At 39.8% G+C, this 23,558-nt stretch overlaps 1 protein-coding gene across 4 annotated transcripts in view; it reads left to right on the forward strand.

Annotated features, from left to right (window-relative positions):
* The window catches only part of trh (PAS domain-containing protein trachealess), a 119,184-nt gene that overhangs the window by 90,902 nt on the left and 4,724 nt on the right, over window positions 1-23,558 (forward strand). For all 4 annotated transcript variants that reach the window (XM_070087623.1, XM_070087624.1, XM_070087625.1 and 1 more), the window contains 6 exons: window positions 6,399-6,520; window positions 7,492-7,685; window positions 7,936-8,042; window positions 8,744-8,891; window positions 10,780-10,892; window positions 19,782-19,957. In XM_070087623.1, coding sequence (XP_069943724.1) covers window positions 6,399-6,520; window positions 7,492-7,685; window positions 7,936-8,042; window positions 8,744-8,891; window positions 10,780-10,892; window positions 19,782-19,957 — 860 coding nt within the window. The remainder of the gene's footprint in view (window positions 1-6,398; window positions 6,521-7,491; window positions 7,686-7,935; window positions 8,043-8,743; window positions 8,892-10,779; window positions 10,893-19,781; window positions 19,958-23,558) is intronic.

Genomic DNA, 23,558 nt, shown 5'->3' on the forward strand with positions numbered 1-23,558 from the left:
CTGTGGGACCCCGCTCGTCACCGGCGCCCACTGTGATACTTCATCACGTTTCATGACTTGCTGTTGCCTCCCTGTCAGGTATTCTCTGATCCATTGCAGTGCCCTTCCTGTTATACGTGCCTGATCCTCCAGGTTCTGCACTTATCTCTTGTGAGGAATGGTGTCAAGGCCTTCTTGCAGTCCAACAAAATGCAATTAACCCACCCCTCTCTTATGTCTTACTTCCATTACCTTGTCATAAAACTCCAGTAGGTTTGCGACACAGGATTTGCCTTCCATGAATTCGCGCTGGCTGTCATTTATAATCTTGTTCTGCTCCAGGTGCTCCACCACTCTCCTCCTGATAATCTTCTCCATGACTTTACATAATATACACATCAGTGACACTGATGTGTATAGTATGGGGACTACATTTGCATACCTCAGGCAGTTGCCCAGTTTCAAGGGATGTGTTGAAAATTGTGGTTAGTGGTACACACAGCATCTCTGCTCCCTCTCTAAAGACCCACAGAGAGATGTCCGGTCCCACCGCCTTTAAGGTATCAAGTTCACATAACAGCTTCTTCACCTACTCCTCAGTTGTGTGTATTTCATCCAACACTTGTTGGTGTACCCCTCTGTTTTGTCTTCCCAGTGTCCTTTGTCTCTCCACTGTAAATACTTCCTTAAATCTCGTGTTGAGCTCCTCACGTACTTCATGGTCGTTTCTTGTGAGCTCCCCACCTTTTTTCCTCAGCCTGATTACCTGGTCCTTGACTGTTCTCTTCCTCCTGATGTGGCTATAAAACAGTTTCAGGTCAGGCTTGACTTTTGATGCTATGCTTTCGTACTGTCGCTGGGCCTCCCTCCTTATCTGTGCATACTCGTTTCTGGCTCTTCGACTAATCTCTATTTTCTGGGTCCTTTGCCTTCTGTACATTTTCCATTCTCTAGTGCATTTAATTTTTGCCTCCCTACACCTTCGGGTAAACCAAGGGCTCATTATGGTCTTTCCATTATTTCTGTTGCCCTTGGGAACAAACCTATCCTCTGCCTCCTTGCATTTTGTTGTTACATAGTCCATCATTTCGTTTACTGGCTTTCCTACCAATTCTCTTTCTCACTGAATTTCCTGCAAGAAGTTCCTCATGCCTGTGTAGTCCCCCTTTTATAGTTTGGCTTTTCCCTTTCTACTCCTGTTACCTTCTCCACTTGTAACTCTCCTATGTATTTAATGCTGAGAACCACGTGATCACTAGCTCCAAGGGGCCTTTCATATGTGATGTCCTCAATGTCTGAGCTATGCAAGGTGAACACAAGGTCCAGTCTTGCTGGTTCATCCTCCCCTCTCTCTCTGGTAGTGTCCCTAACATGTTGGTGCTTGAGGTTTTCCAGTACCACATCCATCATCTTGGCTCCCCGTGTTTCAGGACCCCCATAAGAACATAAGAAAGGAGGAACACTGCAGGAGGCCTGTTGGCCCATACTAGGCAGGTCCTTTACAATTCATCCCACTAACAAAACATTTGTCCAACCCAATTTTCAATGCCACCCAAGAAATAAGCTCTGATGTGAAAGTCCCACTCAAATCCAACCCCTCCCACTCATGTACTTATCCAACCTAAATTTGAAACTACCCAAAGTCCCAGCCTCAATAACCCAACTAGGTAGACTGTTCCACTTATCTACTACCCTATTTCCAAACCAATACTTTCCTATGTCCTTTATAAATCTAAACTTATCTAATTTAAATCCATTACTGCAGGTTCTCTCTTGGAGAGACATCCTCAAGACCTTATTAATATTCCCTTTATTAATACCTATCTTCCACACACACTTCGGTCAGGTCTCCCCTCATTCTTCATCTAACAAGTGAATGTAACTTAAGAGTCTTCAATCTTTCTTCATAAGGAAGATTTCTAATGCTATGTATTAATTTAGTCATCCTACGCTGAATGTTTTCTAATGAATTTATGTCCATTCTGTAATATGGAGACCAGAACTGAGCTGCATAATCTAGGTGAGGCCTTACTAATGATGTATAAAGCTGCAGTATGACCTCTGGACTTCTGTTGCTTACACTTCTTGATATAAATCCCAGTAATCTATTTGCCTTATTATGTACGCTTAGGCATTGCTGTCTTGGTTTAAGGTTGCTGCTCACCATAACCCCCAAGTCCTTTTTGCAATCTGTATGGATAAGTTCTACATCATTTAACTTATAAGTACATACTAGGGTTATGGGCACTCCCAAGCTTCAGAACCTTGCATTTATCTACATTGAACTGCATCTGCCACTTTTCTGACCAAGAATAGAGTTTGTTTAAATCCTCCTGAAGTTCCATAACATCTACGTTTGAATCAATTATCCTACCTATTTTTGTGTCATCGGCGAATTTGCTCATATCACTAGTAATTCCCTCATCAAGATCATTGATATATATTATAAACAACAACGGGCCCAAGACTGATCCCTGTGGAACGCCACGTGTTACAGATCCCCACTCGGATTTAACCCCATTTATGGACACACTCTGCTTCCTGTCAGTGAGCCATGACTCGATCCACGAGAGCACTTTTCCCCCAATGCCATGAGCTGCCACTTTCTTTAACAGTCTATGGTGCGGAACTCTATCAAAAGCCTTACTAAAATCTAAGTAAATAATATCAAATTCTTTATCGTGGCCAACAGCCTCAAAAGCTTTACTGAAGAAAGTTAATAAATTAGTTAGACAAGACCGGCCTCTTGTGAATCCATGCTGAGTATCATTAATCAAGCTATGCTTATCGAGATGGCTTCTCATAATCTCAGCTATAATTGACTCTAGTAATTTGCCTACAATTGAGGTCAGGCTTATTGGGCGGTAATTTGACGGTAACGACTTGTCCCCTGTTTTAAAAATAGGAATTACATTAGCCATCTTCCACATATCAGACACTACACCTGTTTGAAGAGATAAATTAAAAATATTAGTTAATGGTTCACAGAGTTCCATTTTGCATTCCTTAAGAACCCTTGAAAAAACCTCATCAGGACCCAGCGACTTATTTTGCTTCAGTCTATCTGCTTCACAACCATTTCACTAGTGACTGTGATGTTACATAATTTATCTTCTTCTAGCCCACTATAAAAATTAATTACTGGAATATTGTTAGTGTCTTCCTGTGTAAAAATGGAGAGAAAATAATTATTAAAAATCGAGCACATTTCATTCTCTTTGTCAGTAAGGTGCCCATAGTTATTTTTAAGGGGATCTATCTTATCTCTAACTTTTGTTCTATAGACCTGGAAAAAACTTTTTGGGTTAGTTTTAGAATCCCTAGCAACTTTAATTTCATAGTCCCTTTTAGCTTTTCTTATCCCCTTTTTAATATCCCTCTTAATGTCAATATACTGATTCATAAGATGACCCTCACCTCTTTTGATACGCCTATAAATTCCTTTCTTATGCCCTAGTAGATATTTTAGCCTATTATTCATCCATTTTGGGTCATTTCTATTTGATCTAATTTCTTTATATGGGATAAACGTTCTTTGAGCAGCATGTATAGTGTTCAGAAAACTGTCATATTGATAGCTCACTTCGTTACCCCAGTCAACAGATGATAAGTGTTCTCTAAGCCCATCGTAATCTGCTAAGCGAAAATCTGGGACTGTTACTGAGTTATCGCTACTATCGTACTTCCATTCAATGCTAAATGTAATTGATTTGTGGTCGCTAGCACCCAGTTCCTCTGAAATTTCTAAATTATTAACAAGGGATTCATTGTTTGCCATAACTAAGTCAAGCAGGTTATTTCCCCTTGTAGGTTCTGTCACAAACTGCTTCAAAAAACAATCCTGAACTACCTCTAAGAAGTCGTATGATTCTAAATTCCCAGTCAAGAAATTCCAATCAATATGACTAAAGTTAAAGTCTCCTAGAATTACTACATTATCGTGCCTTGTGGCCTTAACAATTTCCTCCCATAGTAGTCTCCCTTGGTCCCTATCTAAGTTTGGGGGACGGTATATCACTCCTAAAATCAGTTTTTCATGCCCCATGTGGCTCCAGGTTTTCCCAATCAGTCTCCCTGCAGTTGAAATTGCCCATAACTAGTAACTTTGATCTACTCGAGTGAACTCTTCTGGCCACCTCAGCTAGTGTGTCCACCATTGTTCTGTTGCTCTCTTCATATTCCTCTCTTGGCCTCCTGCAGTTCTGTGGCAGGTTATACATCACTGCAATGACTACCTTATGTCCCCCAGACTGAATTGTACCTACTATGTAATCCCTTTCTCCAATCTCGTCCATTCCTTCCATTTCCTGAAATCCCCATCGTTTTTTAATGAGCAGTGCAACCCCTCCTTTCCCTCTGTTCCTTCTATCTTTCCTCAAGATCCGATATTCGGGTGGGAAGATTGCATCTGTTATCATCCCAGTGAGTTTTGTTTCTGTGACTGCTATGATGTCTGAGGACATCTCCTTGATTCTTTCATGCCATTCCTCACATTTATTCGTTATTCCATCCAAGTTCGTGTACCAAACCTTCAACTTCTTATCTAAAACTGTGATCTGGGGAGTTTGGGGGAGCAGGTGCCCTGGTGGGGGGCCTATAGGGGGTTGCTGTGGGGGTAGGTGTAGAGGGCCTGTGGGGGTTTGTGATGAGGGGGATGGGGGAAGAGGGTAGTGTGTGGGTTTTGGCTTAGATTGTTTGCTTGCATTGGGGTTGCCGTGGTTGGATTCCTTCTGTGGGTGGTTCTAGAGGAGGTTGTGTTTGCTCTTCCACCTGGGTGTGTAAGTTTATTTAGGTACAGATACACATAAGTACAATTATCAGCAGTATCTCAGTATTATCTCAACCACAGACATACCTTGCTCATTGCATTTATTAATTTCTAACTTTGCACTTAATTAAAGTAAGGGCCTAACAACTCCTCTTTTTATCACAACTACCCTTAGATGTCACTGTAACACAAAATGAGTATAATAAAATGTGTAATAACTTTAAAACACTTGAAACTTTGGAAAGTTTCCAGACATATTTGGGAGAGAAGCAGAGCTCACAGAGGATGTCAGTAAACTGTGAGTTGAGGGGTGGCATGTGGATGCCGTAATTGCAGATCAGGAGCCATATAAATAAATTTTTGGGTATAATTTGAATTGTCCATATTAGCGAATCACCGTAAAGTGGGCCCTCCTGTACATACTTGTATTTAGGTACATTTTCCTATGTGAAATTTATTGTCTGTAACATTTTTGAGAAAAGATTATAAGAGTTACAAAATAAGAAAATGTTATTTAAAAGGCAAGCTTAATTCCTTTACTGAAATTGTGTATACTACATGTATATAAAAAGATAATGCTAAGTTGTCTGCTAGTGTTGTCAGTATTTTTTTAGATGCTTGTTTCTATATTTCTGCAGTGTCTGATGAGAGTTCTGTAATTATTTAGAAATAATGCACTAGTATTAGTATTATACCATCTTCAGAATCTAGAAAGTGACTCAGAGATGTTTAATATTTTAGCTTTTATGAAGAACACATAAGTGTACATGATGAAATACATTGGAATAAAATGACACAAAGCAGTATGGAGATTATAACAGTGCACTGTATTTTGCCTTATATTCAGTCTTTTTCAAGTCAGTAAACAAAAAGTTTCATAAATTATACAGCAGAGAGGAAAGTAAGCAAGGTGTGATGCAGGTAACTGGTCCCTACAGGTTACTGCAGTTTACAGTCACCCACTGTTCCTCTTCACTCTTCTCTCCGCTATATGCACTCTCAAATCTATGAATTGTTTACTGATTTGAAAAAGCTTGAATATGAGGCAAAATGTTTTCGGAAACACGGTTTCTCTACTGCTTTAAAGTTTCTCATTTTATTCCAACCTGTCATTATTCACAAAATTTTCATCGAACATGAATTATGCTTCTGAATGTCCATCTTAGCATCTCCTGATTGTTTGCCAGCTGCCTGACTGATGTTGACCTCAAGCACCTGCAGTTTCGTGAATGACTGAAATACCTGTACACAGTTTTAAAATCCTCTATCAAAAGAAAAATTAGGTGTATTAATGCCCTGAGATATAGGTGGCCATAGTTCTGTGGTAATGAGCTTTCCCCTGAAACACTAGGAAGTAATCCATAGGTTGCATCGCTTTCTGAAGATCCTATATTGAATAAGTTTTTTTTTATTAGCTTCCTTGCAGTTTAACTGAGCATGGTACATTTATTAAGGATGTTTGTATTGAGAGGATATGATATATAACATTTAATGGACAGGAGGTAAGATATCGTTATTAGGAAATATTAATTGAATTTGTGTATATCCTGTAGTATAAAAAAATCTGCATGTCTAGGTTTAGAAAAGTCTTTATCATTTCCTGTACTAATATTTCTTTCCAACTTCATATCCCCTGGCTTGGTATTGACAGTGGCGACCTGTATGTCTCTGGGCAGCACTTCACAGTACAAGGGGTATGACCGTGCCTTTTGCATTCGTATGAAATCTACACTTACTAAGAGAGGATGCCACTTTAAGTCTTCAGGTTATAGGGTAAGTTCATTTAATGTCAGCTCAATTACAGATCTTTCTACAATATCTTATTGTGAATAAAATTGTCCAATATTCTCTATATACACAAAGCAGTTACTGTATTTGTCTTTTTACCAACAGAAATAAAAGGCCTTGACATAATACAGTAGAACCCCCATAGCCACTGATTCGGTATCTGTGGCTTCCGTTATCCACAGTTTACTGTGGCGCAAAAATACCTCTTAATTTTGCATAGTAATGGCCCCAAAACATTAAAATAGAAAAGCTGGCAGTTCTTCATAGCCTAAGAGAAGCTGTGAAGTGTTTCCCATAAGTGAAAAAGTGATAATTCTCCAAGTTTTGTGCATAATTTATCAATTAAACTTCATAATAGGTATGTATAGGAATTATGTATAGGGTTTGCTACTATCCCCAGCATATATAGGGATCCTACTGTACTTAAATCTCAGACTATCAGGGAAGCTACTTTGTACAATAAAATATCCCTTATAAGAGGGTAAAAAAGAATGGTAGACAGTGCAAACTACTAACATAGGTAGAGCAATATGCAATAAACTAAAAAAAAGAAAAAAAACTCGCTAAGTATACAGGGTTCACAGCTCGGAACACACTTTAGGTGCTGCTGTCAACAACAGCCCCTCTCACAATCCACAGACATTTCTTTCCAAATTTAAGCTGCAGTACTCTCCTCATCCAGCATACTAATCCAGCAAAAATTTAGAGTGTAACATGGACATTCAGGAAGAGCTTGAGCCCCAAGCTCATAATTGTCTTGAAGGATCTAGAAAAATTCCTTCAGTCCATGACCAGTTCGACTGTATAGAATAGTAGTTTTCCTAATTATTATGTGGAGTCCCCTTAATGTTTAATATTCATCAGCTGTATGACCCGTACCAATTTGGTGCTCTTCTTTTTTCAAATAATATAATACCCTGGAAGTTGAAAATTTGCGTTTGGTATCATTTTTGCAGGTTGTTTTGATCTTGGGTCACTTACGACCCCAATATGTCTTCAGTCACTCCCGCAAGAATCCTCCGCAGTTGATGGGTTTGGTTGCTCTTGCTATTGCACTCCCCCCACCTTCAGTTCATGAAGTTCGGCTTGAGTCTGATATGTTTGTTACCAGGATAACCTTTGACTTCAGAATAGCACACTGCGAACCAAAGTAAGTCATTACGGTTTCATTATTATTATTAGTTCTGAGCTAGTAATGTTCACACAATCCAGTGTTCCCACATTCTTACAAGTAATTTCATACATTCATTATTTATTATTTTTGTGGACAATTCTTAATGGTAGATGAAATTAAATTAAACTAATATCTTCAAATTTGTTTATGAATTTTTTTAATGAATGTAGTACCTGTACTAGTGATGCAGAAAAAAAATTAAAACATGTACTATAACATTTCTCAGGGTAGCAGAATTGCTAGACTATACACCTGATGAGCTACAAGGACGATCATTGTACTCCCTGTGTCATGGTCAAGATGTTGAAAAACTACGCAAGACGCACGTCGACTGTGAGTACACATAAGTTGCATTTTCTTGTTGCCTGGATATAAACCAGGTGCTGCATCAGTATGCCAGTGAAATGAGAGTAAAACAATATTTTCTTCAGTTACTCATATTTTTTCACCCTGGCTACTCTTATTGCAGTATTATCCAGTGTTCTATTTTCTCCAACATATTTCCATATCATAAAATAATTTTCTCCAATACCTTCTCTATTTTTTTTCCTTAAGCATTTCCCTCAATTCCAGTGCCCTGTACTTTCTCCCTTGTGTATACTTGCCAAAGAAATCTTTATTTCATCTATAGGTACTATACTTGCTTCTCATTATAAATAAATGACTGATTCTTGTGAATGACAATGCAACTTAATCAGTACTGAATAGTATGTGGAAAATCCTGAGACACACAAGTTCTCTGTTACAAGGGTCTTAACTTCTAAAGTTTTTAGAAATTTCTATTAAGTCTACAAATCTTCAGCAACACATGGAGAACTGCCAGGAGAAACAAGGAGAACAACAATAATTAATCTCCCATATTACATACAAGTAATTTTAAGATCACTTGTACTAAAAATGCATTACAATCTTAGCAGAATTTCATTTTGCAGGATATATATAGAAAAGCAGTACTCCATATTATGAATGGAAATAAAAATAACCATTATCTGTGAAAGATTTTTTTTTTTTAAGATTCTCTCTGATGTTTTCAGTGATCCAGAAAGGCCAAGTTATGAGTCCATACTTCAGGATACTGAATAAGATGGGCGGCTACACGTGGATGCAGACCTGTGCAACTGTTGTTGTAAACAATAAAAATGGCGATGAACAAAATATCATCTGTGTTAATTACGTCATAAGGTAGTAATTTGTTTTACACAGTATGTATTTTAGAATCTCCATGGGGAAGTGGGATGGAATTATTTCCCCTTAAGCCATACATGTCGTAAGAGGCGACTAAAATGCCTGGAGCAAGGGGCTAGTAACCCCTTCTCCTGTATATATTACTAAATTTAAAAGGAAAAACTTTTGTTTTTTCTTTTCGGCCACCCTTCCTTAATGGGATACAGCCGGTTTGTTGAAAAGAAGTAGAACTAAGCTGGCATGGGCCATTAGGCTCACTGCAGTGCTCCAAAATCCACCTTCCCGGTAATGGAAGTGCCCTTGTAGCAAAGAATTAATTTGGCTAATATACTTACAAAATATTAAAGCTGCCAGTGTTCTGCACAAGTGTTGATAGTTGTAATCAAAGCACTTTCCAGATACAGTATCATCTTTTGGCTAGTTGTTCCCCATTGATGACTTCAGACATTAAAAAAGTTTCGATTCTGGAACCTTGATTACTTTTCATACTTTGAAATATATCCTAGTGTTTGCTCACTTGCCTTTTTAAACTAATTTGTTGGTATCAATTTAAAAGATTTATGACATTGTATTGGTTATTCAGATTATGGTGAATGCATTTTGCTGTTCTCTAATATGTTGCTACAAGCTTCCACATGTTCCTCCAACAATTTGTTTTTTATCCTCTGCATGGCATCACATATGCATGTTTTACAACTGGTGAATCTGATGGCTTTTGTCTTGATGTCCTTCTTCACAGCCTCCCATGAGGAGGATGTGAAAAACTTTGTTGGCAAAACATCCAGAGGCTTGGAGTAACATTTTAGAGAGCACTGAAACCCATGTAGCAGGGATGACCAACACAATTCCTTTGTCATCCCTTGTAATACTAACAACCATCTTGTGAAATTTAACTAAGCCAAACTCGTCAACAGTGAAAAGAACTAACCAAAAGATAATTTCTGGAAAAGGTTTTGATTACAACCACTAATACTATTACCCAGAACACTGGCAGCTTTATTATTTTGTAAGTCTTAGTAAAATTAATTCTTTGCCACAAGGACACAGCCATCACATAGAGGTTGAATTCTGGAGCACTGCAGTGGGTTTACTGGCCCATGTCAGCCAGGTCGCTCTACCTTTGTCTTGCCTTGCAGCTCTACTGGTCCTCCCTCTTTTCATCTCACCTCGACCACTCTGTAAACTCCACTTACAGTTATCTCTGCAAGACTGAAGAAACCATTTGTGGTGAAGCATTGTCCTCAGTAAAATATTATAATACTTGCACATGCATCTTATTTTACACTTGTCGGTATTTTATTCCATGTCTTATCTAGTAGTGAGATAGTAATGAAGAGAAACAGATCAATTATGGTATTACTGATTAGTTTTAACACCACGCTCATCTCCCGACATTAATATTAAATCGGCAAGGATATTCTATGTAATGACTGACAGAAATATGTTAAAACGTGCATTAACATAACAGTGGTTGTGGCATATAGCACCTACTCTTCCATCCTATTCCAGTGCTTTACAACTCCTTTTGTGTAGGAAAATTTCAGAGTAAATTTATTTTCCTTTGTTTACAACTGTGGTTTCTTGTTCTCCCACTTATAGTGTTAAGAAGAATTATTTATCTGCTTTCAGGTCCCCTGCTGTATCTTTTTGCATTCTTGTATATGGTTATCATGCTTCTTACTGTGTCCTGTCTTTCCTATTACCCATTCTTCATAACTACATTCTTTTGTAGCACAGCCATATTGTATCATGTCTGTGAGCTAATATCATAATAGATAAAGAATTTCCAGGAAGATTTAGGCTATTTTTGTAAGTTTGTATTTTTCTGTAAAAATGTTTTCTATATAGTTTCCCTTTTCGTCATGGTTTTTCGTTAACTTTCCAGCAGGGCAGAATACGAAAGCTTAGTGTTAGACCAGACCCAGCTAGACCCAGCCCTGGCCAACATGAAGTCTGATGATTTAGATTACCAAAGCCCAGCCACACCCGAGCAAACAGGTCAGTACAAAAAAAAAAATCTAATTGTATTAACCTGTGGTTACTTGTCATTCTGATTTGTGCAGGCACTTTGTCCCATTATGAAATCTAGCACAGTTGTGGCTTTGGCAAGTAAAGTTTATCATTTATTACTCTGTGAGATGACCCATGTAGGTTTAGCAATTCTTTTTTTTATTATGATAATACTCTGTGGGCTCAGTTTTTCTTTTGTTCATCATACAGTTGAGTGAACACAAAAGTATTGCATTTTTTATATGTCAAATCTACTAACTTATTCAGTATGCATCTGTGACAGACTGCCAGTCTTGAAGCCCACAGCCTTTCCTGCTGTGTGAGCTGACTTATATCTAGCCAACTTTTCATAGACCTTCATTAAATATTTTCTGGTTATATAATATTCATAGTTTGGAGATGAGGTGCAGAGTTATTAAAAGTATTATCCAGAGGGCTGAGGAGGGGTTGTTGAGGTGGTTTGGTCATTTTAAGAGGATGGAGCAAAATAGGATGACTTGGAGGGTGTATAACTCTGTAATGGAGGGAAGGGGTTGTTTTAGGAAAGGATAGATGGAGGGGGTAAAGGTTTTGTGTGCAAGGGGCTTCAACATACAGCAGGCATATGTGAACTTGTTAAGGGTGGAGACAAATAGTTCTGGGACTTGACGAGTAGTTGGAGTGTGAGCAGGGTAAACTTTTGTGATGCAATTCAGGGAAACCAGTTAGGTGGGCTTGAGTCTTGGAGATGGGAAGTACAGTGCCTGCACTCTAAAGGAGGGTTTTGAAATATTTGCTGTTTAGAGGAACATCTAAACTGTCGTATCTGTGCATCTCTTGTAAGACTGACAGTGTGAATAATGATGAGTTTTTTTTTTGGGGGGGTCACCCTGCCTTAGCAGGAGACAGCCAGCATGTTACATATAAATACAGTGGACCCCCGAGTTTCATGATTAATTCATTCCAGAGAGTCTGCTGAAAGTCGAAATTCACGAATTCATTCTATTGAGGACATTAGTGCACTCCAGGATGATTTGAACAGACTGATGCAGTGGTCGGAGAAGTGGCAGATGCGGTTTAATATAGACAAATGCAAAGTGCCAAATGTTGGACAGGACATTAACCATGCCACTTATAAACTGAATAGTGTAGATCTTAATACAGTGGACCCCCGCATACCGATTTTAATCCGTGCAAGAGGGGTCATTGGTATGCGAAATAATCGGTATGCGAATGAATTTTCCCCATAAGAAATAATGGAAATCAAATTAATCCGTGCAAGACACCCAAAAGTATGAAAAAAAAATTTTTTTACCACATGAAATGTTAATTTTAATACACACAAACTGAAAAAGGCATGCACACTTACATGACACTTACTTTTATTGAAGATCTGGTGATGATTGATGGGATGGGAGGAGGGGAGAGAGAGTGTTAGTGTTTAGAAGGGGAATCCCCTTCCATGAAGACTTGAGGTGTCGAGTCCTTTTCTGGGGTTACTTCCCTTCTTCTTTTAATGCCACTAGGACCAGCTTCAGAGTCACTGGACTTCTTTCGCACAACATATCTGTCCATAGTGGCCTGTACCTCTCATTCCTTTATGACTTCCCTAAAGTGTTTCACAACATTGTCAGTGTACAGGTTGCCAACACGGCTTGCAATAGCTGTGAGGGTGATTTTCATCAAAAAAGGTTTGCACTTCAAGCCACTTTGCACACATTTCCTTAATCTTTGTAGTAGGCAACTTCTTCAATTTCTCTCTCCCCTCCTCTGAACCAGTTTCCTCAGGTCTGGCCTCTTGCTGTTGAACTTGATCTATCAGCTCATCAGTGGTTAGTTCTTCATTGTCCTCCTCCACCAACTCTTCCACATCCTCCCCACTAACCTCCAACCCCAAGGACTTTCCCAATGCCACAATGGATTCCTCAACTGGCATAATCCTCTCAGGGTTAGCCTCAAACCCTTCAAAATCCCTTTTGTCTACACATTCTGGCCACAGTTTCTTCCAAGCAGAGTTCAAGGTCTTCTTAGTCACTCCCTCCCAAGCCTTACCTATAAGGTTTACACAATTGAGGATATTAAAGTGCTCTCTCCAAAACTCTCTTAGAGTCAGTTGAGTTTCTGAGGTCACTACAAAGCACCTTTCAAACAGAGCTTTTGTGTAGAGTTTTTTGAAGTTTGCAATAACCTGCTGGTCCATGGGCTGCAGGAGAGGAGTGGTATTAGGAGGCAAAAACTTGATGTTAATGAATTTCATGTCCCCATAAAGTCGCTCTGCCACGTCTGTAGGATGACCAGGGGCATTGTCTAACACCAGGAGGCACTTAAGTTCTAATTTTTTTTCAGTTAGGTAATCTTTCACATTGGGGGCAAATGCATGGTGTAACCAGTCATAGAAAAAGTCCCTAGTGACCCATGCCTTACTGTTTGCCCTCCACAGCACACACAAATTCTCCTTGAGGACATTCTTTTGCCTGAACGCTCTGGGAGTTTCAGAGTGATACACTAATAAAGGCTTAACTTTGCAATCACCAGTAGCATTGGAACACATCAACAAAGTAAGCCTGTCTTTCATAGGCTTATGTCCTGGGAGTGCCTTTTCCTCCTGAGTAATGTAGGTCCTGCTTGACATTTTCTTCCAAAACAGGCCTGTTTCATCACAATTAAACACTTGTTCAGGTTTCAGTCCTTCAGTCTCTATGTACTCCTTGAATTCATGCACATATTTTTCAGCCGCTTTGTGGTCCGAACTGGCAGCCTCACCATGCCTTATCACACTATGTATGCCACTACGCTTCTTAAATCTCTCAAACCAACCTTTGCTGGCCTTAAATTCACTCACATCAGCACTAGTTGCAGGCATTTTTTTAATTAAATCCTCATGCAACTTCCTAGCCTTTTCGCTTATGATCGCTTGAGAGACGCTATCTCCTGCTAGCTGTTTTTCATTTATCCACACCAATAAGTCTCTCAACATCTTCCATCACTTGCGATCTTTGTTTCGAAAACACAGTTAAACCTTTGGCAAGAACAGCTTCCTTGATTGCCTTTCTGGTGCCCACAATAGTAGCGATGGTTGATTGGGGTTTCTTGTACAACCTGACCAGGTCGGCGATACGCACTCCACTTTCATACTTATCAATGATCTCTTTCTTCATCTCTATTGGAATTCTCACCCTTATTGCTGTAGGGTTGGCACTAGAAGCTTTCTTGGGGCCCATGGTGACCTGGTGGCCTGGTGGCTAAAGCTCCCGCTTCACACACGGAGGGCCCGGGTTCGATTCCCGGCGGGTGGAAACATTTCGACACGTTTCCTTACACCTGTTGTCCTGTTCACCTAGCAGCAAATAGGTACCTGGGTGTTAGTCGACTGGTGTGGGTCGCATCCTGGGGGACAAGATTAAGGACCCCAATGGAAATAAGTTAGACAGTCCTCGATGACGCACTGACTTTCTTGGGTTATCCTGGGTGGCTAACCCTCCGGGGTTAAAAATCCGAACGAAATCTTATCTCTTATCTTATCATGGTCACTTATTTTCCAGAAAAAGCACCGAAAACACTGTAATAATACGAAATATTCCGATTGTATGCTTGGATGTTACCGCGGAGGCTGGCTGGTAAACAATGCCACCGGCGGCACATGTGAGGCTGGCTGAGGGCGCACATTGGACACGTCTCGGACGAACATCAGTGAGCGGGTTTTTAAGCGGTATGCGAGGCAAAATTTTTGCGATTAAAGCAAGCAGTATGCGGATTAATCGTTATGTGATGCCAACGGTATGCGGGGGTCCACTGTACTACTGACTGCGAAAAGGATTTAGGAGTTCTGGTTAGCAGTAATCTGAAACCAAGACAACAGTGCACAAGTGTTCGCAATAAAGCTAACAGAATCCTTGGCTTCATATCAAGAGGTATAAATAATAGAAGTCCTCAGGTTGTTCTTCAACTCTTTTTATCCTTGGCCTCATTTACATTATGCTGCACAATTCTGGTCACCATATTACAGAATGGATATAAATGCACTGGAAAACGTACAGAGGAGGATGACAGAGTTGACCCCATGTATCAGAAATCTTCCCTATGAGGATAGACTGAGGGCCCTGATTGAGGTGTATAAATGGAAAACAGGAATAAATAAAGGGGATGTAAATAGCGTGCTGAAAATATCCAGCCAAGACAGGACTCGCAGCAATGGCTTTAAGTTGGAAAAGTTCAGATTCAGGAAGGATATAGGAAAGCACTGGTTTGGTAAGAGTTGTGGATGAGTGGAACAAACTCCCGAGTACTGTCATAAATGCTAAGACGTTGTGTAGTTTTAAGTGGCTTTTGAGAAGTCTTAAATTGATTTTCAGACTGGGTTACTTTAATATCTTCTGGTAATGAATTCCATATTTTAGGGCCCTTTATGTGCATAGAGTTTTTACACAGTGTGATATGGACACGAGGTATATCAAAAAGTGATCTGTGTCTTATGTTGTGGTCATGTGTCCTGTTTTGGTTGGTGAGGAGAAGTTTGAGAGGGTTTATATTTGTGTGTATTGTTCTGTGTATGTAGTAGGCACATGAATAAGTATGGATGTTCTTAATGGTGAGCAGATTCAGACTTTTGAAAATTGGTGGAGTATGCTGGCAGAAGTGGGAATTTGTTATTCTTACTCCTGCCTTTTGCTGGGTTATTAGGGGTTTTAGGTCATTGGATGTTGTTGATTCCCATGCACAAATTCCATATGTAAGATAAGGGTATATGAGTGAATGGTACAGTGCCAGGAGAGCTGATTGTGGAACGTAGTACCTTATCTTTGATAGTATGCCTACAGTCTTGGTGATTTGTAGTATGTGTGTCTGGAACTTAAGGCTACTGTCAAGGTGGATACCTAGGAATTTTCCCTCTGCGAGTCTTGTGACTGATGATCTGTTTAGCGTTATGTTAATTGGATCATTTGCAGCTTTGTTTCCAAACTGAATGAAATAGGTTTTATCAGAGTTCAGGGTAAGTTTGTTAGTCATCATCCAGGCAGATATTTTCTGTAAATCAGCACTGACTGTGTTTGCTAGTATGATTGTGTTTGGGTGGGCAAAGACATATGTAGTGTCATCTGCAAATTTGGGCTTGAGTAGCTGTGCCCCTCAAGGAAGGTTCCTTGATGTTGGTGAGGGGCTCTTGATTTAGGGAATTGGATGTGCTCCAGTTCCCCAAATTAAGCCTGAATGCCTTCCACATCCCCCCCCAGGCGCTGTATAATCCTCCGGGTTTAGCGCTTCCCCCTTGATTGTAATAATAATAATAATAATTGAGTAGCTGTGATGCATTCGGTAGATCATTGATGTAGATGAGAAAGAGGAGTGGTCCAAGGACACTTCCCTGTGGGACTCCTGTGATTGGTTGGGTGGAAGAGTTTGCATCATTTGTATACACATTTAGTTCTAAGGTATGATTTTAGGTAGAGGGAGTGGCCTCTGATACCATAGTGCGTTAATTTGGAGTACAGCAGTTCATGGTCGACTGTATCGAAAGCTTTACTTAAATCAATGAAAATGCATAGCAGGACTTCTTTCTTTTCAAGTGCGGTATATATTAGTTCTAGCATGTGTATGATAGCATCATTTGTGCTTTTATTATTCCTGAATCCAAACTGACAAGGGTTTAACATATTGTGTGAGACGAGGTAGGAATAGATCCGTCTATGAATTAATTTTTCAAAGATTTTAGAGAGCAGTGGTAAGTTAGATATTGGTCTATAGTTATTCAAGTCAGCTTGGTCACCTCCTTTATGGATTGGAGTGACCCTCGCTATTTTGAGGATTGTTGGGAAGGTAGATGATTCAATGGATTTGTTAAAGAGCCTTGCAATAATTGGTGACAATACTTGAGAAGCTTTTTTTTGTACATAAAAGCAGGAAAGTTGTTAATGTCTCCTGCCTTGTTTTTAAGGGCGTTTATGATGAGCGTAACTTCTATGGGGTTGGTTGGAGCTAGGAATAGCCTATTTGGGTAGGTACCTATGAGGTAGTCTAATGGACGGGTGTTTGCGCCTGGTATTTTGTTCACTAGATTTTTTCCTATGGTGGAGAAGAAAACATTGAGTCTGTTTGCCATTTCAGTTGGAGCGAGTAGGGGTTCTTCTGATTTTGTTAGTTTGATTGTTTTGTTTTTGGATAACTTTTTAGTTCCAAGAATTTCAGATAGAGTTTTCCAGGTTTTTTTCATATCACCTTTGATACTTCTGGGTGTCTGCAACAAATTAATTGGATTTACATTATTTCTTATGGGGAAAATGGATTCGAAAATTGTCAATTTCGATAATAATCACACTTCCAGGAACAGATTAATTACGAAAAACGAGGGACCACTGTGTGTGTGTGTATATGTATATATATCCTAGGTTGGTAGACAGCAACCGCCCAGGGAGGTACTACCGTCCTGCCAAGTGAGTGTAAAACGGAAGCCTGTAATTGTTTTACATGATGGTAGGATTGCTGGTGTCCATTTTTCTGTCTCATAAACATGCAAGATTTCAGGTATGTCTTGCTACTTCTACTTACACTTAGGTCACACTACACATACATGTACAAGCATATATATACACACCCCTCTGGGTTTTCTTCTATTTTCTTTCTAGTTCTTATTCTTGTTTATTTCCTCTTATCTCCATGGGGAAGTGGAACAGAATTCTTCCTCCGTAAGCCATGCGTGTTGTAAGAGGCGACTAAAATGCTGGGAGCAAGGGGCTAGTAACCTCTTCTCCTGTATATATTACTAAATGTAAAAGGAGAAACTTTCGTTTTTCCTTTTGGGTCACCCCGCCTCGGTGGGATACGGCCGGTGTGTTGAAAGAAAGATATATATATATATATTTATTTATGGATTTGTCAGTTAAAAATAGGAGAGGAGAGTTATTAAATGGAGAGTTAGAGGTATTGGGAAGATGGAGGGAATATTTTGAGGAATTGTTAAATGTTGATGAAGATAGGGAAGCTGTGATTTCGTGTATAGGGCAAGGAGGAACAACATCTTGTAGGAGTGAGGAAGAGCCAGTTGTGAGTGTGGGGGAAGTTCGTGAGGCAGTAGGTAAAATGAAAGGGGGTACGGCAGCCGGGATTGATGGGATAAAGATAGAAATGTTAAAAGCAGGTGGGGATATAGTTTTGGAGTGGTTGGTGCAATTATTTAATAAATGTATGGAAGAGGGTAAGGTACCTAGGGATTGGCAGAGAGCATGCAGAGTTCCTTTGTATAAAGGCAAAGGGGATAAAAGAGAGTGCAAAAATTATAGGGGAATAAGTCTGTTGAGTATACCTGGCAAAGTGTATGGTAGAGTTATTATTGAAAGAATTAAGAGTAAGACAGAGAATAGGATAGCAGATGAACAAGGAGGCTTTAGGAAAGGTAGGGGGTGTGTGGACCAGGTGTTTACAGTGAAACATATAAGTGAACAGTATTTAGATAAGGCTAAAGAGGTCTTTGTGGCATTTATGGATTTGGAAAAGGCGTATGACAGGGTGGATAGGGGGGCAATGTGGCAGATGTTGCAGGTGTATGGTGTAGGAGGTAGGTTACTGAAAGCAGTGAAGAGTTTTTACGAGGATAGTGAGGCTCAAGTTAGAGTATGTAGGAAAGAGGGAAATTATTTCTCAGTAAAAGTAAGCCTTAGACAAGGATGTGTGATGTCACCGTGGTTGTTTAATATATTTATAGATGGGGTTGAAAGAGAAGTAAATGTGAGGGTCTTGGCAAGAGGCGTGGAGTTAAAAGATAAAGAATCACACAAAGTGGGAGTTGTCACAGTTGCTCTTTGCTGATGACACTGTGCTCTTGGGAGATTCTGAAGAGAAGTTGCAGAGGTTGGTGGATGAATTTGGTAGGGTGTGCAAAAGAAGAAAATTGAAAGTGAATACAGGAAAGAGTAAGGTTATGAGGATAACAAAAAGATTAGGTGATGAAAGATTGGATATCAGATTGGAGGGAGAGAGTATGGAGGAGGTGAATGTATTCAGATATTTGGGAGTGGACATGTCAGCGGATGGGTCTATGAAAGATGAGGTGAATCATAGAATTGATGAGGGGAAAAGGGTGAGTGGTGCACTTAGGAGTCTGTGGAGACAAAGAGGGGAATGTATGAGAGTATAGTTTTACCAACGCTCTTATATGGGTGTGAAGCATGGGTGATGAATGTTGCAGCGAGGAGAAGGCTGGAGGCAGTGGAGATGTCATGTCTGAGAGCAATGTGTGGTGTGAATATAATGCAGAGAATTCGTAGTTTGGAAGTTAGGAGGAGGTGCGGGATTACCAAAACTGTTGTCCAGAGGGCTGAGGAAGGGTTGTTGAGGTGGTTCGGACATGTGGAGAGAATGGAGCGAAACAGAATAACTTCAAGAGTGTATCAGTCTGTAGTGGAAGGAAGGCGGGGTAGGGGTCGGCCTAGGAAAGGTTGGAGGGAGGGGGTAAAGGAGGTTTTGTGTGCGAGGGGCTTGGACTTCCAGCAGGCATGCGTGAGCGTGTTTGATAGGAGTGAATGGAGACAAATGGTTTTTAATACTTGACGTGCTGTTGGAGTGTGAGCAAAGTAACATTTATGAAGGGGTTCAGGGAAACCGGCAGGCCGGACTTGAGTCCTGGAGATGGGAAGTACAGTGCCTGCACTCTGAAGGAGGGGTGTTAATGTTGCAGTTTAAAAACTGTAGTGTAAAGCACCCTTCTGGCAAGACAGTGATGGAGTGAATGATAGTGAAAGTTTTTCTTTTTCAGGCCACCCTGCCTTGGTGGGAATCGGCCAGTGTGATAATAAAAAAAAAAATTATTTATTTAACACATTTTTCTTTCATAGTATTTTTCATGAAATTTATCTTATTAGACCTGTTGCCTTAATAATCTTTAATCTCAAGCATTTTTTCTCCCAGAAGGCAGTTCCAGGGTAGTGGGTGAAGATACAGGCGGGTCCCCAAGGTCCTCCATCAACACCACAGGAGGGGGATCAGGGGGCACACGCTCTCCCACTGGCCAGTCAGAGCCAGTCTCCACGCCACTCCGAGGTACACCCAGTGTTCCCTTAGACGGGGCTCAGATTAAAACGGAGGTAATAACATTGTGATTAACACTGTATTAACAGGGTAGGTGATGGTGCACCCTGCATGAATAGGGTGAATATTTCCAATAGACCCCTTGTTTACCTGGAGAGTGTTCCGGGGGTCAACGCCCCCGCGGCCTGGTCTGTGACCAGGCCTCCTGCCTAAATTGGATATAGAAAATTAACATGCAAGTAGTGTCTAGAGAATATTCCTGATTTTCAAACGAGATTCCGTACAGTTAAGAGAAATTAAGTTATTTCACCTATGAAAGCACCCGAACTCCTCTCCAGGTATAAAGCACCACACAAAAATTGAAAGTACTATATCCAAGATCATTCCAGTTAAAAAAATAACGTAAAAATATTTACAGAACAGGGAGATGCTATACATATCATGGGGTTGCCTGTTCACCCCAAAGTCAGTAGAAATGGTGGTGACAAGCAAATCTCAAGCAATAGCGCCTTGAAGACTTACTGTAGTGAACCCTAAAGTTCTTTAATAATTACAAAGAGTAGCTACAAAATCTGTGCCTTTAAATTGTGAAGTTCACTTAAAGTAGCAAATGTATCTGGCAGTACTAGGACCAAGACTTTGCTAGATTATAGTATAACACATTTCACAATCATTGACTTTAATATTGTCACTTCATTATTTGTGGAAGAGTCATAAACAGGTGTTTAATTTGGTTGAGATATGAGAAATGCTTTGCATATACAGGTCGGCCATCACTGGGACCTGTAGTGTGCCGGATTACAGAGTGGTTAGGTTAGAATACACTTAATTAACCTGCTACATCTTCCTAGTTTTCATCACTGCTTTCTCCTCCACTGGTTTGATACTGTGGATATACAACCGTCTGCAAAATTTCAGAGTCAGTATAATGATGAAATTTGAAATTATGCTAGCCGAAATTAGTACCGAATTACACTGATGGAACCTGATTGCTGGATTAGTGATGGCCACCCTGTATATATAAAAAAATGACACTGATGTGTCTTACAAATTGCACTCTCTAAGAATAGAGGATACAAAACATAACTAAAGTCTTCATGCTAAAAAAATAACTAGTGAGATATAGCATTTTACAGTTTTTTCAGATATGTAAAACTGTTAGAAATGATGTCAAAATATAATGGAAAGCCTAGATTTCAAAAATTCCTGTTAATGGTGTAAAGAAACTATTACTATTTTAATGTACATACCCTTTTATGACCTTATAATGTAAGGGGGTTATCACGTCTAAATTTGGAACTCCTATTTATTAGCTTTGAGAGCTATATATTGTAACTTTGCACTTCTATCTTATCCACTTTTATGCAGAACCCCCCCCCCACACCACTGATTCATATAACTAATTTTTCTATCGTACTTTGTCAACAGTTTTTCATAACTTTTCACTATTCATATATCTGGCATATGTGCTTCTCAATTTATACTGTTTTTTCCATTGGTAATCTTTTGCCTGTGATGTCATCTACATAACCTTCTCTGTCCAATGCTTAAAATACTTGATCACATGATCTTTTCACATTGCCTATAATTTCTTGATCCTATTTCCCCTTACATGACACCATCCCTCTCGTATTCCAATTGCTAAATTTTTTCTAGTCATCTTTAAAGATTTAATTATTGTTATTTTACATTTTTTCCTGTTTGACAGGTTACAGGCTAGTCTTTTTTAAGAAACTGTACAAATAAATTCAGTGTGCTAAAATAGTTTTCACGAATAGATTATACGTGTAATAAACTGATAGGTTTGATATATCCCATTGGCCAAAAAGTAAATTATCTGATAACAGGCTTTTGCTGAACTGTTTTAGCCACTTGAGTGGTATATTTCATTGTTTTTGTATCGGTGCTTCAGTAATACAGGCTTATAGTTTACAAGGTCTTATTATACACAGCTAAGGAAAAAATGGCTTTTGCATGCGAGTGCACCTGCCTTGGAGGGTAGCCCGAAAAAGAAAAACTTTCATCATTCACTCCATCAAAGTCTTGCCAGAGGGGTGCTTTACACTACAGTTACTTGTGGCTTAGCGCTTCTTTTTGATTATAATAATAATACACTACAGTTATAAAACTGCAACGGTAACACCCCTCCTTCAGAGTGCACACACTGTACTTCCCATCTCCAGGATTCGAGTCCAGCCTGCCGGTTTCTCTGAATCCCTTCATAAATGTTACTTTGCTCACACTCCAACAGCGCGTCGAGTATTAAAAACCATTTGTCTCCATTCACTCCTATCAAATACGCTCACGCATGCTTGTTGGAAGTCAAAGCCCCTTGCACACAAAACCTTTACCCTCTCCCTCCAACCCTTCCTAGGCCGACCCCTACCCTGCCTTCCCTCCACTACACATTTATACATTCTTGAAGTCATTCTGTTTTGCTCCATTCTCTCTACATGTCCAAACCACCGCAACAACCCCTCCTCAGCCCTCTGGATAATAGTTTTGGTAATCCCACACCTCCTAATTTCCAAACTACGAATTCTCTGCATTATATTCACACCACACATTGCCCTCAGACATGACATCTCCACAGCCTCCAGCCTCCTCCTCCATTGCAACATTCATCACCCATGCTTCACAACCATACAAGAGTGTTGCTACAACTATACTCTCATACATTCCCCTCTTTGCTTCCACAGACTCCTAATGCACCACTCACCCTTTTCCCCTCATCCTTCACAGACCCCTCTGCTGACACATCCACTCCTAAATATCTGAATACATTCACCTCCTCCATACTCTCCTTTCAATCTGATATCCAATCTTTTGTCACTTATTCTTTTTATCCTCATCACCTTACTCTTTCCTATATTTACTTTGAATTTTCTTTTACATACCCTACCAAATTCATCCGCCAACCTTTGCAATGTCTCTTCAGAATCTCCCAAAAGCAGTGTCATCAGCAAAGAGCAACTGTGACAACTCCCACTTTGTGTTTGATTCTTTATCTTTTAACTCCACACCTCTTGCCAATACCCTCGCATTCACTTCTCTTATAACCCCATCTATAAATATATTGAACAGCCATGGTGATATCACACATCCTTGTCTAAGGCCTACTTTTACTGAGAAATAATCTCCTTCTCTCCTACATATTCTAACCTGAGCCTCGCAATCTTCATAAAAACTCTTCACTGCTTTCAGTAACCTACCTCCTATACCATACACCTTCAACATCTGCCACATTGCCCCCCCTATCCACCCTGTCATATGCCTTTTCCAAATCCATAAATGCCACAAAAACCTCTTTACCTTATCTAAATACTGTTCACCTATACGTTTCACTGTAAACACTTAAGTCTACACACCCCCTACCTTTCTTAAAGCCTCCTTGTTCGTCTGTTATCCTACTCTCCATCTTACACTTTACCAGGCATATTCAACAGACTTATTTCCCTATAATTTTTGCACTCTTTTATCCCCTTTGCCTTTATACAAAGGAACTATGCATGCTCTCTGCCAGTTCCTAGGTACCTTACCCTCTTCCATACATTTATTAAATAATAGCACCAACCACTCCAAAACTATATCCCCACCTGCTTTTAACATTTCTATCTTCATCCCATCAATCCCAACTGCCTTACCCCCTTTCATTCT

This window comes from Cherax quadricarinatus, chromosome 22 (assembly GCF_038502225.1).
Source record: "Cherax quadricarinatus isolate ZL_2023a chromosome 22, ASM3850222v1, whole genome shotgun sequence".
NCBI classification, from domain to species: Eukaryota; Metazoa; Arthropoda; class Malacostraca; order Decapoda; family Parastacidae; genus Cherax; species Cherax quadricarinatus.